Source organism: Rhodamnia argentea, chromosome 9, assembly GCF_020921035.1.
Source record: "Rhodamnia argentea isolate NSW1041297 chromosome 9, ASM2092103v1, whole genome shotgun sequence".
Lineage (NCBI taxonomy): Eukaryota > Viridiplantae > Streptophyta > Magnoliopsida > Myrtales > Myrtaceae > Rhodamnia > Rhodamnia argentea.
Genome location: NC_063158.1, coordinates 19,711,344 through 19,726,041, shown reverse-complemented (window position 1 = coordinate 19,726,041; position 14,698 = coordinate 19,711,344). Strand labels below are relative to the sequence as shown.

The window sequence follows — 14,698 nt, the reverse complement described above, 5'->3', positions numbered from 1 at the left end:
AACGGGCCGCGAGCGGTAAAACTTCCGGGTGTGGTCGGCGAGGAACTTCCACGTGTCATCTTCCCGGAAAAGCGGGCAGCTGTGGTCCTTTGTGGCGAAGAGCATGGAGGTAAAGATGCCGCCTACGCCGATGCCCACGGCGACGTCGAAGTAATCAAGGATGTTGGCGTCCGGGTTGTCGGACTTCGACTTGAGGGCATGCTTTAGATAGGCGAGGGCTTTGCCAAGGAGGATGCCCCTCGGGCCGCCATAGTCGACCCACCCCCCCCCCCCCTCTCTCTCTCTCTCTCTCTTCCCCGTTGAGTGCGTCGGTAGATGGAAGATGAAGACGACCATGCATTCAAGTCAGAGGAGATGATGAACAGGAGGAGAGGGGAGGAGAAAAACAGAAAAACAGAAAAGAAAAGGTCAAAAGATTAAAAGACAAAAATGTCCTTTAGCTAGGCTCTTATTTGAAATGATTTGAGCACTTCATGCCCTTATTTGAAACGATGTTCGGTCTAGGCCCTTATTTGAGAAAACGAGGCTACTTCGGGCCCTTTTTTGAAATTTTTCCTTAATTAAGGGTTGGGTTTTTCTTCCAAGTCCAAGGGCTTTTGACGTGTTGAACATAGTCCAATTATTTGTGTTTACTCGTCATCCATTTCTTTAAAAAAACTCAACTAGAATTATCACTTACAAAAATAAATTAATGAACGAAAAATACTCGGATATAAATTATTTTCCATAATGAAAATACTTTTTTGGTCACTTACTATTTCAAACGATACAATTATCAAGAATTATATTTAGAAAAATATTTTTGAAGTTATTTATTCTTGGAAAAATGACACAAATGGTCTAAGATCCAATGTGCAATATAGCCCTAAACTTTTAAATTAACTAATATGATTACTGAACTTTAATCCAATGTGCAATGTGGTTCATGAACTTTTAATTTGACCAATATGGTTCATGAACTTATGAAAAATGTTCAACTTAATCCCCGAACTTGAATCAATGGAAGGACTACATAGAACATCTTCCTATGGTTCATGGATTAAGTTGAATATGCTCCAAAGTTCAGAGATTATATTGGTCAAATTAAAAGTTCATGGGTTATATTGCACATTGATTTAAAATTCAGAAATCATATTGGTCATATTAAAAGTTCAGAGATTATATTATATATTGGATCAAAGTTCAAAGGTTGTTTGTGTAATTATCCCCCTATTCTTCATGAACTTAAAGATGGAATCATTAATACAAGAGGCGACATCAATTCCTCAAGATTTGTTTATTTCAGGGAAAAATATGCAATCATTAATAGAAGAAGGGAAAAAAATAGAGAAATAAAAACTAGAAAGGTTGCGGAACAGAACCCAAAATGTAAAGGAAAAGCACAAAAGACGAGGCTTCGCTGAGGACTACCGCACTCACCTGAGTACTACAGCACTCACCGAGTCCCAGGGCGGAGCGCGGGGAGATGGCTGATTCGCAGAGTAACAGAGCAGCAGTTCAGGCCACCAACGACGACGCTTCCGCCAGTAAACTGTATGCTCATCTCCTTCTTCTCTTCTCTCCAATTCCTTTTTAATCTCTGCAATCACAGCTGTTATGAGGTGCAAGTATCTGTGTAACGGCGCTTCCTGATTGGGTCGGATCTTCGATGTTCGTTTCTCTTCGAGATGGAATCGATAGTGTTCTCAGTCGTCTTTCGTTTCGGAGCTCTAATACGAAGACAAGTAAAGTAGACGGGATTCGTTAATGGCTGTGCTGTGATCGGTTGAGATGAAATAGACAGGGTGATTTCATTTCTCTTTATGACCAATATTTGGTGTACCCGGGGGGGGAGAGACGTTGGCAGGTCACTGCTGTCGTCAGTGATAGCATGGACTGAGGTTTTGCGAACAAGTGGATCGGTGTTGCTTCTCTTGTGTGGAATGATCTGGGGGCTGTGTATTCCTGAAAAATGCACTGTCCTCGATGATTATGGGCGTTTTGGTTGTCCAACGACGTTTCGTCAATTGATTCCTGGGGGATTTTAATGCTAAATATTGCCAATGTAAATTTTCTTTTCAAGGGCAGCTCGAAATCTGTACGTATACCCAATTTGTAATTTTTCGAATATTTTGGTTGACACATAGGATTTTGCACTTGTCATCCCTTCAAAGCAGGAAAGTATGCAATCCATTGAACTAAGCCAAACTATACCAATATGCTTTTTACGGTTCGGTTAAGTTCGAGAGGGCTTTTTCGAAAACCATTGAACTAAACCTAACCACCCCAATATGCTTCTCATGTCCGGTTCAGTTCGAGAGGGCTTTTTAAAAAACCATTGAATTGAACCTAATCACACGAATATGCTTTCTATGGTTCGGTTCAGTTTGTGAGGGCTTTTTAGAAACTTGCCTAGCAAGCAACCCATTGTAAGCAGTTTGATTTGGTTTTGATTTTGTTTCAGACCTAGCCTTTTTGTTCTTTCTCTCTTTAATATGAGACCTAAGACTAATCCCGACTATCTTCTGATATTTATCTTCTTTGCTCTTTCTGTTTTATTTAATAAATTTTGTGGATGCTTCTTTTTGATTATGTGTATTGTCCCTTTTGATTTGTTGCACTTGAGATCATTCTTGGTGGAAGAATCCAATTAGAGTAGGTTATTTAATTGTTTTGTTTGGAGGATCTTTAATACTTGATTGTTAACTAGCTGGATCAACTTTACATGTTGATGTTTTATAGTGTTCTTGCTTGTAATTCATACTTTGGGGAGTGTGTGGCGCATTAGCTTTAACTAGCAAAAGAAAATAAAAGAAGAAAATGGTTTGGTTCAGTTTGGAGCCGAACTGAACTGCAAAATACGGTTTGGTTTGGTCTAGTTCCAAACTTCAATATTGTTTGGTGATTTCATTTTTTTCAAACCATGTTAGTGTGTTTCGGTTTTTATTTGATTAGAAACCAAACCAAATTACACCGTCTCACCCCTGATATTATGGGGCTTTTCTGAAGGACTTTGATGTGGCTGACCAGTAGTTAGCATACACTGTTCAACCTTTTGCAACGTAACAAGGATTTAGGATTAAAAACTTGGCCGAAAGGAGAATTTTAATATGAAACAGTGTGTTTAAGTTTTGTTCCTTACATTAAGTCGGAGATGTGTTATGATCTAATATTTATGTTGTGCGATGTCAGGTAATATATTGAGACAGACCGTTGTTAAGTCAAATAGTTGTCTAGTTAGCGCGTATTACTTCACAATTTAGTGTAACAAAGGGCGAGCCTTTATTTAAAAGATGTATGATAATATTATAGGAATAACATGGTTGGGAGGGCTGAAAGAATAACTTTTCAGAAAAGTTTGGCAACAAGGTTATAATACAAAAAGAAGTTGGGTGTTATTCCCCTTCCAAACATCCTGATTACAACAATTATATGTTTTTGCGGAAAATAAGTAAAGACTCAATCCAGATCGATAATGTGTTCTTCTTGGATCTGATAACCTACAGAGGGCTATTGTAAATTCCTTTTCTTTACACAGGATGGAGATTAACATATATTGATATTTATCACACCTGAATGAAATCTCTTGCTTTCTCCAAATTTTTTGTAACGTTATGTTTGTTTGAGTCTATGACATGAATGACCTTGGTGCTCCCCCCCCCCCCTCCTCTCCAAAAAAAAAAAAAAAAAAAAAAAAAGAAAAAAGAAATTAGAAAAAGAAAAATGATAATTGGTTTTAATTGTCATAATAGCTTTATGCTGGAGTGAAAAATATTCTGAGAGATTTCATGTTTTCTCGGGGCTTGAATTGCAGGTCATGTGTGAAAAAGGGATACATGCGGGATGATTATATTCGTTTATTTGTTAGGAAGCCTGTGAGAAGGTCTCCCATAATAAATCGAGGTAAGATATATGCAGAATTGATATGTATGTGAAGAAGCTGCCTATACTGTTTTTGAATAATTGATTCCTAAGTGCATTCTGATCTTATAATCTCATAGATTGGCTTAACCCCCCATTTACTTTTCAATGTCTTCAGGTTATTTTGCTCGATGGGCTGCGTTAAGAAAGCTTCTAGGCCAGTTTCTTAATTGTGAAAGACATACCGAAGAAAAAGGGATTAACAAGCAGATATTATCGCTCGGAGCTGGCTTTGACACAACGTACTTTCAATTGCAGGTATTCGAGTTGACTTTGGTTTTAATCAATATATGACTCAAAATCGCAGTGGTTGATTTCTATACCCTCATAAATGGGCTTTTTTTTGGCATGCTTTCTATTTGAGGGTGGGGGTGAATTGCTGAAATTGACTAATAATGTTTGACTGTCTTGCATTTTGAAAGTAATTGAGATTGAGAACTATGCAGGCAAAGAGCTGTTCTTTTCCCTTCCTGTAGATTGCTGGTGTTTTTAGAATGTCTTATATGTTGTTGTTTAGATGAAAATCTGTTCTGAATCATTGAGTTGTGATGCCATGAACTTTCTTTTGACAGGATGAGGGTAAAGCACCATATTTGTACGTGGAATTGGATTTCAAGGAGGTGCAGATTTAGAGATCTCAAATCCTGCTTCAAATTTAATTGAGCTTGTAGTTTTCTAGCAAGGGCTATACTATTTGTTGACTTAGGTCAAGGTTTTTATAGCAGCAGCAAATCTGATTTGAGAGGATTATGCTTAGCATTTGAAATGGAAATGCTCTATCTTTTTTTCTTTTCTTTTTTTTAAGTACATGATGTGAGCTATCACTAATGGCATTAGGTTCTTTTATACAATTAAGAGATTTTGATGACTTCATGTAAGAGAGAAAGGATTGAAATTATGTGAAACTTCTCAGGTTACTTGTAAGAAGGCTGCCATTATTGAGACCTCTGGCCAGTTGAGGGAGAAAATTGGGACGACAGCATATATATCACAAGGTACTTTATAGTTTTTACTTACTGGAGAAAACTTAATCATGGTTTCCAACAATTGATATCCTCAATAGCACTGGTTTGCAACTTTGCCATATGATTTGAAACTTAAGAAATGTGATCTTGCATAGTCTATAATGGTATTGCAAATGATCAAGGTTAGTTGGGTATGGATGGAAAAATTTGTACTGCATTTATATCATGTTTGTGGACTAAAGCTTTCTTCTACCCTGTTTACTGAAAGCTTCATGCGATAGACCATGGTGCTTGCTTATGCTAAGAGACATTATCTTTCACTTAAATTGAATCTCCTCAACAAGTTGACTATGGTTGATGATTAAATGATAGAGATGACTGTCATACCACTATGATAGATAAGGACATGAAAAGTGATGATATTACAAGAAACCCAAAGCTTTAATGTGTTTTGAAATGTAAAGAATGTGATAAAGTTTGGAATTGGTTAAAAATCGGTAAAAAATCTTGGTTGTGATGGCCACTTAACCCCTTTAGGATCCTGCTATGGACTTTGTTCGACAGGTACGGATTGACAAGATACTTAGAGAAAACATATAATTGCATTTTAGGCTACTTTAGCATAAGATTAAATTTGGTCTGAGCATTTAAGTTCCAATGCTGTCTAATTGCACTTTATGCCCTTCCTTTAGCATAAGGAGTTGATGTAACCTTTTCTCTGCGAGTCTTTCATGAGAATTTATTTCCTTAAAACTCCACCTTTATTTTTATGAGTACTATTACAGAGTTAATATGGTCCATAATTAACTGAGAAGCAAGTCAAGAATGGGAGAGAAAGGAGTTTATGGATGCTCTCATGTTTTAGGTGCTTGGCTAATTTTACCCTGATGGGAAAGCACTTGATCTGTTAAACTGATAGAATACTATAATTTAGAGTCAACTCTGAACAGTTCAACTTTCAGGGAATCATTTTGATATTTGACTGGCTGCATTTAGGGGTTTTTGGGTCACAATATACCTGATAGTATATTTCTTTGTTGCTATTTCTTTTGTTTTTGTGCTTTAGAATGTAAAGTTGATTACTTACTGGTTGTATTGGTTGGCTAACTAATGCACCACAGATAGATCAGTTATAAAGATATTGTGCTGAACTACGTGTTAGTAATCTGCCCTTTCTTTGATTTAAAATAGCTTTCGGAATCTTTATGTCAGACTTTATGAACTGTAGCAGGTAACTAGGCATCTCATCTCACCAATTTTTAAGGCTAAAAGGACTAATATACCACTAGAAGATTAGTAGCTGGTATAGAACTTTTACTTTCGTGCATCTTGGGCTAAACTTCTGTTATGGATTGGTGTCTTTCTGATCCCCACCTTTTTCTTAATGATGCATGAGGTACTCCTTTACCATTTTCTTACAATAGTTAGTTTTAGACCAGAAGCCCTTCTGGTTTCCATCAGGCCTAGGTTAATATCAACCTACCCATCAACTTAATGAAGTCCTTCTCTATGCTCTGTGGTGATGAAGTCCATAACAAAAATTCTTTGTGTGACATTTAGTGCCCTTTTGCTGACTAGTCACGCCCATTATCTTCGTATGTCGACCATGTTTTAGTTTTGATATCTGATGCTCCAATCAAATGCTAATTTGTGTGTGCTCTAAGTTCTTGCTAGGACTTGTTATATCCTATCGGTATGAGGCATGCAAAATCTGCTTTCATGGTTCTAGCAAATTGTCATTACTATCCATTGTTTCAGTGTGCCTCTATGTTCAGATGCATGTATTTTTCTAAATATTTTGTTATGTATTGATTATTTTGTTGTTTTTAGTTGTTTTAATAACTTTAAGCTTGCTTTAACTGTTGTAGAAAAGGGAGAAGTGATCAGTGAACATTACAAGCTCCTTCCAGTTGACTTGCGTGACATACCAAAGTTGGACGACATTATATCATTAGCTAATATCGATCCAAGGTATGCACGTGAGGTCCTGACCAACATAGTCTGTTTCTTTCTAGATGGCGACACTGGTCTTTTGCATTCCCACTAAAATTAATTTATGTGATATTACTATCAGTGTCTCTTTTTCGTTTCTTCAAATGTGAGTTGTCTGATGATTGTGTTTTTGTCAGATGTATATGATGTTCTACTATTCTTGCAGACCCCTACTATTTGCCTATGGCTTATGTTAAGTTGCATGCTTATTCAGGGAGTTTTGAGCTATTTGAATCTCATGTTGTTCGTACCAAAAAAAAATAAAAAATCTGATGTTGTTGTTAGCCTGCCAACCTTTATAATTGCAGAATGCGTCTTGATATACTTGGATCCAGATTCAAGCCGGGCTATTGTTCGATGGACCTCAAAAACATTTTCAACAGCAATTTTCTTCTTATATGAGCAGGTCGCTATCTTTTCTTCCCTCATTTCAGCCTTTGTCAATTTATTGTTGTTTTAAATGTGTAGGATGCATAAGTTTATGGGAAAGGTTTTGTCTTTGTTAACAATAAGAATTTTTCACTGTACCATTTCACTGGTGATCTGACAGATCCATCCAGATGATGCTTTTGGGCTGCAAATGATCAGAAATTTAGAGGTTATCTCTCAGAGCCTTTGCTTTTAGAGGCCAAACAAATCATTGAGGTGGATTGCAATTTTATTACTGTGGCTTGGAACTGAACAATAAACAGAGACGGAAAATCTCTGACCCTTGACATTGCATCTCCATGAATAAACTGCTGGAAGCGATCTTTTAAATTACCTCTGATATGTGTGTATGGGCTATATAGTAGGATGATTGGGACTGATGATATTACTAAGTAGTGAAATACTGGCAACTGTTGGATGGCTGTGTGCGGCTGATGATGACGCGAACAAGTATAACATAACATTGTTCAAATGGGGCATGCTTGAATATTTGTGTATGGGCTAAAAAGTAAGATGACTGGGACTGATGATATTACTAAGTAGCTTAATACCAGCAACTGTTGGATTGCTGTGTGCGGCTGATGATGACGTGAAAAAGTATGACATAATTGGGTTCAAATGGGGCATGCTTGGCATGGTCAATAAACCAAAGGACTAGGTGCATGTGCATGCAACTATAGAACTTGCATCAAGGGTTGGAATTATTAGTGTCTTAGTTAGATGGGTATTTGCTAGATTGAAACTGCATCTCATTTTTTTTTTTTTTTGAGCGATAAATAAGATTTCAGTAGGAAGGTACCAAGAAGTACTGCCTTTATACAAATATTAAGCTGGTCAAACATTAACCTAGGCAAATAGGCAAATTGAACACTTTGAGGCATAGTTATACTTGACAATGCGTGCAAGTTTATGTCAGCTTAGATTTGTTCATTATATCATATGATTTTATGGTTGATGTGAGAAGGGAGCTAGTCTCCGTCATTTGGTTATGTGCCCGTAACTCAATGTCTTATTTTAATCTTCTGAAGTCTTCTCATCTAAGTCATTTCCACGGTTTTTTTGGCTTCCGTTTGCTAGTGGAATGCTAGAATTTGTGATGGACATAGTCATAGAGAAGAAGTACCTTGAAAATTATTGTGTTTTATAAAGATGGTACTGTTTCTTGATGACACAATATTCTGTCAATCTTATAAAGAACTATTTGATAAGCGGTTTAAATATTGAGAAGCCACCTGCACATCTGAGATCTAACATTCGTTTTTGACATTAAACAGAGTCGTGGCTGTGGTCTTCTGGGAATACATGCTACTCCAACGTTATCAGCAAAAGAAAATCTCTTTATTGACCAGGGTTGGCAGGTATATTTTCTGTTTTTCTCAGATTCATAGGAACTTGGTTCATGCCTTTTGTAGCCTCTGATGCGAATAACCTTAACTCATAAAAGTTTATCTCAATCTCCTTTCAGTTTAAAATTGCTTTCCTGATTGTGTTACATGTATGTGCAGTGAGGCATAGGTATTCGAACTTGTCTATTTTGAAGTATGCAGTGTTAACAATGACGGCAAAACATGCCTCGCACATGGTTATTCTGTCGGTTGAAATCTGTAATCTGTGCATCAACCTTTTGCAAACTGTTTCCTTTTGACATCGTCTTTTCCAGAAATTAGAGTAATTAACTTTTCAATGTTGAAATCTTCTTTTTATCAAGTTTTTCTATTGGCTTCTTTTGCTATGATTCCTTCAATCTAAGTACCTTTATGACAGACGTACAAAGCATAGCTAGATGTTAAAGTAAATCTTTATACAAGGAATGAAACTGGAACCAGAAGAGCCCCTGCTGAAGTTATATCATGAAGAGAAATATACGAGTATCTTATTGTTCTGTTCCAAGAGAAGATATGTTGACAAATTATATTGGTTGAGAATCATTGGGCACATATTAAACCTGCCAAGCCACAAAACATAATGGTTTGACTCAGTAATAAATGTAAATTTAGAATAATCACGTCCATTTGAATCTTGAAAGATTATACTAAACTAAGAAATTGGCGTTATGATGATTAGTATTTGAGGATGCAAAATCTGGTGGTAGTTTTCCTTGAAAAAACTGTATTGGTTACTTGAATAATTCAATTGAAATGATGAAGTGGGATCGAACTTCAAGCTGGAACAGAGATAACTCAATGTTTGGGGTTTAGAAAACTGAGAGAATCAGAATAGGAAAAAAGCAGTAATCAATATGAAAAAAACTGCTTACAATGAAGCTTAAGGACTACTTATATTGACTCAAATCAATCCTAGGGTCTATGCCCTTTAATCTAATTGAAGTTCTCTTAATCTTCTCCATGGAACCTCTTTAAAAAGTCACATGTCCGCCTCATGAATTATTATTCACAAGACATGACCAAATGCTGACATTAAGCAAAGAAATAAAAAAAAAAAAAACCTCTTTTGATGCAAAATTAAAGTAGTTAAATCTAATTAGCCTAATAAAATGTCGTCAACTTCCTCAGTACTCCTGTATCGTAGCACTACATACGTAAAGAAGTCATGCTGGAGTAAATTAGTCATTGTAAACAAGATTCAGGTGCTGTTAATTGTAAGATAATAGTTAGCTTGAAAGAAAGGCATTCTGCACGTGGGGGAAATAGAAGTATGAACCTGATGTCACACTGCTGAGTTGCTATTCGTGTTTTTGGGTGCATGCAATTTTAAGACCATGAAGGGGTTTCTGTTGTGAAGTTTAGCAATGACAGGAGGAAATAAAACATGACATAGGAGAGGGGTGTTACTGTACGAGGATCAATACTGGGTGGGAGATCAGGGAAGGAATCCTGCTTAATTGTTTAAATAAAGAGTTTGGAAGCACTTAATACCTGAACATATTTTAAATGTAGACAATAACTGTCAAGAATCCAGAGATCCGCTTGAAATTCATGCCTGTGCCCTTTCTCCCCCCTAAACTAATGACAGCTGGACTTCCGGGTGACTACAAATGAGACTAAGAGTTCGTTTACTGAGATGATTATTAGTCAAGGTTGTGACTGAGTGTTGGAAAATTGCTGCAGTACAGCAGCAGTTGGATGTGTCATGGTTTTCTTGAGAAGGCATTTTGATCCTTCTAAGTGATTCTTTTGTTACAAGCTACTTTTTCCTGATGATTTAGCAATTTTTTAGTATATTACAGTTTGTAGATAGATATGAAACTTACTTTTGAAGTTGATGTAAGCCTCACTTGATATATTTTTTGTCCAACTTCTTTTTATTTCTCTCTGTGATAGGCTTACTAGATTGCCCTTTTGGTGCATAACAATGGATTATTTATGAAGTATTTCTCTCTTAATTTCATTTCATGATTCCGTGTAGAGGGCCACTGCATGGGATATGCTCAGGGTGTATAGCAGCTTTATTGAAGCTCAAGAGAGGCGCAGGTTTGTAGTCCATTATCCAGGAAAATCGCCTGCCTTCACATTTTACCAATGACCATATTCTCGAAAAGCACAAGCACTTCCTTTTCATGCAACAAACCCAAAATAGGTGACAGAAAATAAAGTGATTTGGCTAACCTAAGCCTAGGAATTTTAGTTGAGTGGTAATATTACTGGGTATCAGTCCGGTAATTCTGGAGAAATCTGGAAAGTTACTCCTCCTCCTGTTTTCATTTGGAGATCAATACTTCAAGAGAGAGTGATTGGTGATATATGGTTGGATGTCAAAGACAAATTGCAAGCTTAAAAAAATCTGATGGGCAGAATTTAGTTTCCATTTTTCTTGATAGTATCATGGAGGGATGTTTAATTAGTACTTTTCAGTTTCTAAAGCGTGTTCTCTGTAATTATGACAAGTTACTGCCTCAGATACTAAGCTACTTCAGTATACCGGGAAATGCTTTCCAGTCAGATGCAATGTATCAGCAATTCATCCTGAACTAATATTTGGAAACTCAATTGATATCTATTTTTGTTTCCAGAAATATGGTCACCGATCAATTGTGTGATCTTGTGAATTAGGTTGTTTATTTACATGTTGGCGATGTTGCTATGCTCAACTTTTGCCACCTATCAAGTGCGTGATCTTGTGAATTAGGCTGTTTATTTACATGTTAGCGATGTTGCTACGCTCGACTTATGCCACTGCATGCATTGAAAGTCAGCACTTTGTTATGAATGTTTCTCATCTTTTGGTAGTTTTGACTTAAGACTTTCGTGAATTATCAAGTGACACAAGTGCTTGCCGATGATTGGGGACTCGTGATTAAATAGCTATCAATCAACTTTCTGCATGGTGTTTGTGTCCTCGTTTAGAATTTATTATGCTGATGACAAATGATTGATTATTACAGATAGTTTAAGACATTGAAATATTGAAACAGGGATATAATGGGTGAACTTTCTGCTTTTGCATGCCATACCTTTGCATACTGATGTGGTATTTTAGTGGAGCAGAAAGCTGTCTCTTTGGAGGACTTTTGCTTGGTTTGCCTTGAGGTCCCATGTTTGTCATAACTGAACCACTTTTGTGAGACTCTGGAGTGCTTTATTCTTTAAGGACAAAGATCACACTTTGATTCTTTCACCACAGAGGAACTTTTCCTCTTTGTTTTGATGTGTGAAGCTTTTCAATTCTTTCTATCTGTTACTTTTTGGCGATTCCAACTTCTGGTTCTCTGATGACTAGGATCGAGCGACTGGAAATATTTGATGAATTTGAAGAATGGCACCTGATGCAGGCAAGTCGATTTCTCATTCTATTTTAGGATGAGGGTCTATTTGGCAATTATCCTAAATTGTGAGCACTTAAGTATAGTTTGTAGGGCATCACCATATTAGGGTCAACTACCAAGTACCCATCCTAAAGGGCTAAGGAAGTCATGGGCTTGTTATTTTGTGGAGGGAACCACTTTTGTTTGTTTGGAAACTCACTGATTTCATAAACTAGTGTTGCTTGTTTTTAGCAGACTTGAAGCTTGGTAAATGAAAACTGTACTCATAGAGAATCTTTACTTTCAATCTGATACTGCTGCCCATCTTCATGTAGTTTTATTTACTTTGGATTTAAGGTCCATGTTTCAGCATGTATAAAGATGGAGAGGATATCGGAAATTATCTTTGATTTTTGTGTTAGATTACATACATCTATAAATTGTCTTGACCTTCTGATTTTCAGGAGCACTATTGTGTGGCTTATGCAATCAATGACTTAATGGTATGTACGTATATATGGGATTCCCGTTGCTGCTTTAATTTTATGGCTAGTATTTTTCTTTTCTTCTGTGATTATGTGGCAAAATTTAAATATCCTCTTTGCTAAGAGCTAATACTTGTGAGGCTTAAAAGGAGGCTCGCAAATGAGACATAGTTCATATACTTTGGGAATTAAGTTAGGTTTACGAAAAGGTGCTTTGGTTGTTGGAAGGCGTTTGGTAACACCTCAAAAGCCAGAACGCTCTAAAGCCAACTTTTTAGAAGCACCTTATAGGTGATTTTGAAGCCAAGGCCTTTTGAGTTATTTAAGAACCCAAGTTTACATTAACTAAAATAACTCTATTGCTTAAGAGACTTTCTCAGTAGTTAGGGTAATTGTGTAACACATAGAAACCATATGGTTCCAAACACCTTTAATAGCCACAACCACCAGACAGCACACTATATCAAAAGCTACTGTTGGGAGATATATCCCGATCAGACAATACATATTCCAAATCAGGTTGATTTTAGCAAGTTTTGCTGCTTTATAATAATGCTGTCTTGACTCAACAATGTCCTTTCTAGAATCAATGTAAAACAATTTTCGTCAGTTTTTAGTTTGCAATGAGTGGTCTGATTCAATCTGCCTCAGTACAGACGCTGTGATAGTACTATTGTTGCTAATAGAATTTGGAAGCATGTTCAAAACTCGAGGATCACAATGATTGTGGGTAGCACCTGTTAGTCTGTAGCCATGGACCTTGGTTTTCTTTGAACATCAGCCTCAGCCCTCACATACTTATTAAGTAGAATAGAACTTCACATACTTCGTTTCTTTTGCTGTTCGATCCCACAGGGACTGTTCGGAGACTTTGGTTTTTCTAAAGATAGAGACCAGCAGCCATTGCAGTCACCATGAATTCAGATGGTTCATGGCTTGACCAGCCAAGGTGGTAACTTGTGCGCGAAAACGGCATGCAGGTTCAATGTGCCTGCAAGGCGCCCGCTGCTCACTTTCGCGAGGGATAAATATTTTGACAAGGTTTTGTGAATGTGGATGCGTCTTCTCAGCTCATTTCGTTTTGGTTTGACTTGAAGTAAAGACGACAGATTCGACCAAAAAAAAAAAAAAAAAAAAGAAGTAAAGACGACAGATGCTTTTCTTCTCTCTCTGCCTCTGCTAGCTGTTTGGCAACAGCAAACGTGGGGGGTCCCATAGACGTCCCAGAACTTTTTTTTGTCCCAAGTCCTATGTGGGGTCTTTAGTATATTTTCGGATCTATTTTTGTGACGTTTCTTCACTTATCCTTATGCTTGGCTTCTTTCTTTCTTGCTTGCTGTTTATGATGCCACTTTCTCTCTTTCATCTTTTCTGCGAAATAGTGTAAACTCTCGAATGTTATTGTTAGAAATGTTGTGCTTTTGTTAATTAAGGATCTTGGAAGCTTTCGGTGCTTTGCAATATCGAATGTGCGAGTAACGAAACTATATGGTGGTTCAGTTACCGAATTCTGGAGCGCCTGTTCATGACATGAAGATTCGGTTTTTCCTCTGAGCACTCCAATGTTCTTCCCAGACCAAGTTAACTCGAAACTTTTGTGTTTGTTACGAGTTAATTGTCGTAAACTCGTATATTTCTATAATCAGAGATTATAACACCCCCATTTGGCTGTTATGATGATTCTACTGAGAATAGTAGTAGTCAGCTCCCCTCCGAACCTCGGGAAAAGCGCTATGGGATACTACGTCCAAGGTACTTTTTGACTTTTTGGCCCACTAAAAAGCGCTAGGAGCTCTTTGGAATGGAATAGGATTTGGCATTTTTCCATGAATTTTCGTCTTTCTTTTCTTCTTTTCTCCGGGGCCAAACGTGGATCATCTTTTATGACCAAAAAAAAAAAAAAAATGGTGGATCATCTTTTCGGTAAATCAATAATGTCAGTTGCCTCTCCATTTTGCTTATGTATGTGGTCAGGGTCGATGATACACGACACATGACGCGATTGTCATGTTTAAAGACTCTTTGAATCCAACCTTCGTTGCAACATTTCCGAGTTATATGATCACTGAGGGGAGCAAGTGAAGTGGAGTCTTATTTTGAGGCTTCTGACCACCTAAGATCGCGCGGAGACCATAAGAATAATCGCTCTTCTAAACCAGACATTCATCGTCTTTTGAACTGCGTCGAGCCGGTCTGCGTCTTCTCCGTTAAGCATTGTTCAGGCA

At 37.2% G+C, this 14,698-nt stretch overlaps 1 protein-coding gene across 2 annotated transcripts; it reads left to right on the top strand.

Moving 5' to 3' along the window:
• The first annotated feature begins 1,378 nt into the window (after positions 1–1,378).
• LOC115729295 (leucine carboxyl methyltransferase 1 homolog) lies at positions 1,379–13,777 on the top strand. Of its 2 annotated transcripts, XM_030659823.2 has the most exons (14): positions 1,379–1,533; positions 3,794–3,882; positions 4,019–4,158; positions 4,473–4,520; positions 4,814–4,895; positions 6,734–6,836; positions 7,143–7,263; positions 7,408–7,455; positions 8,561–8,644; positions 10,653–10,717; positions 11,964–12,015; positions 12,453–12,491; positions 13,329–13,569; positions 13,612–13,777. In XM_030659823.2, the coding sequence occupies exons 1-13, from the start codon at positions 1,466–1,468 to the stop codon at positions 13,389–13,391; spliced, it is 1,002 nt and encodes a 333-aa protein (XP_030515683.2). In that variant the 5' UTR covers positions 1,379–1,465; the 3' UTR covers positions 13,392–13,569; positions 13,612–13,777. The 2 variants fall into 2 exon arrangements, with proteins under 2 accessions (XP_030515683.2, XP_048141258.1); XM_048285301.1 differs by lacking the exons at positions 12,453–12,491; positions 13,612–13,777 and having other exon boundaries at positions 13,329–13,438.
• The last annotated feature ends 921 nt before the right edge of the window (positions 13,778–14,698 follow it).

What these genes read in the sequence shown, in the direction of transcription:
- LOC115729295 (XM_030659823.2), top strand. Translation starts at nt 1,466, where the DNA reads ATGGCTGATTCGCAGAGTAACAGAGCAGCAGTTCAGGCCACCAACGAC. An exon ending in GACGCTTCCGCCAGTAAACT is followed by an intron (nt 1,534 to 3,793) that starts GTATGCTCATCT and finishes CTTGAATTGCAG; the next exon opens with GTCATGTGTGAAAAAGGGAT. An exon ending in ATGCAATCAATGACTTAATG is followed by an intron (nt 12,492 to 13,328) that starts GTATGTACGTAT and finishes TCGATCCCACAG; the next exon opens with GGACTGTTCGGAGACTTTGG.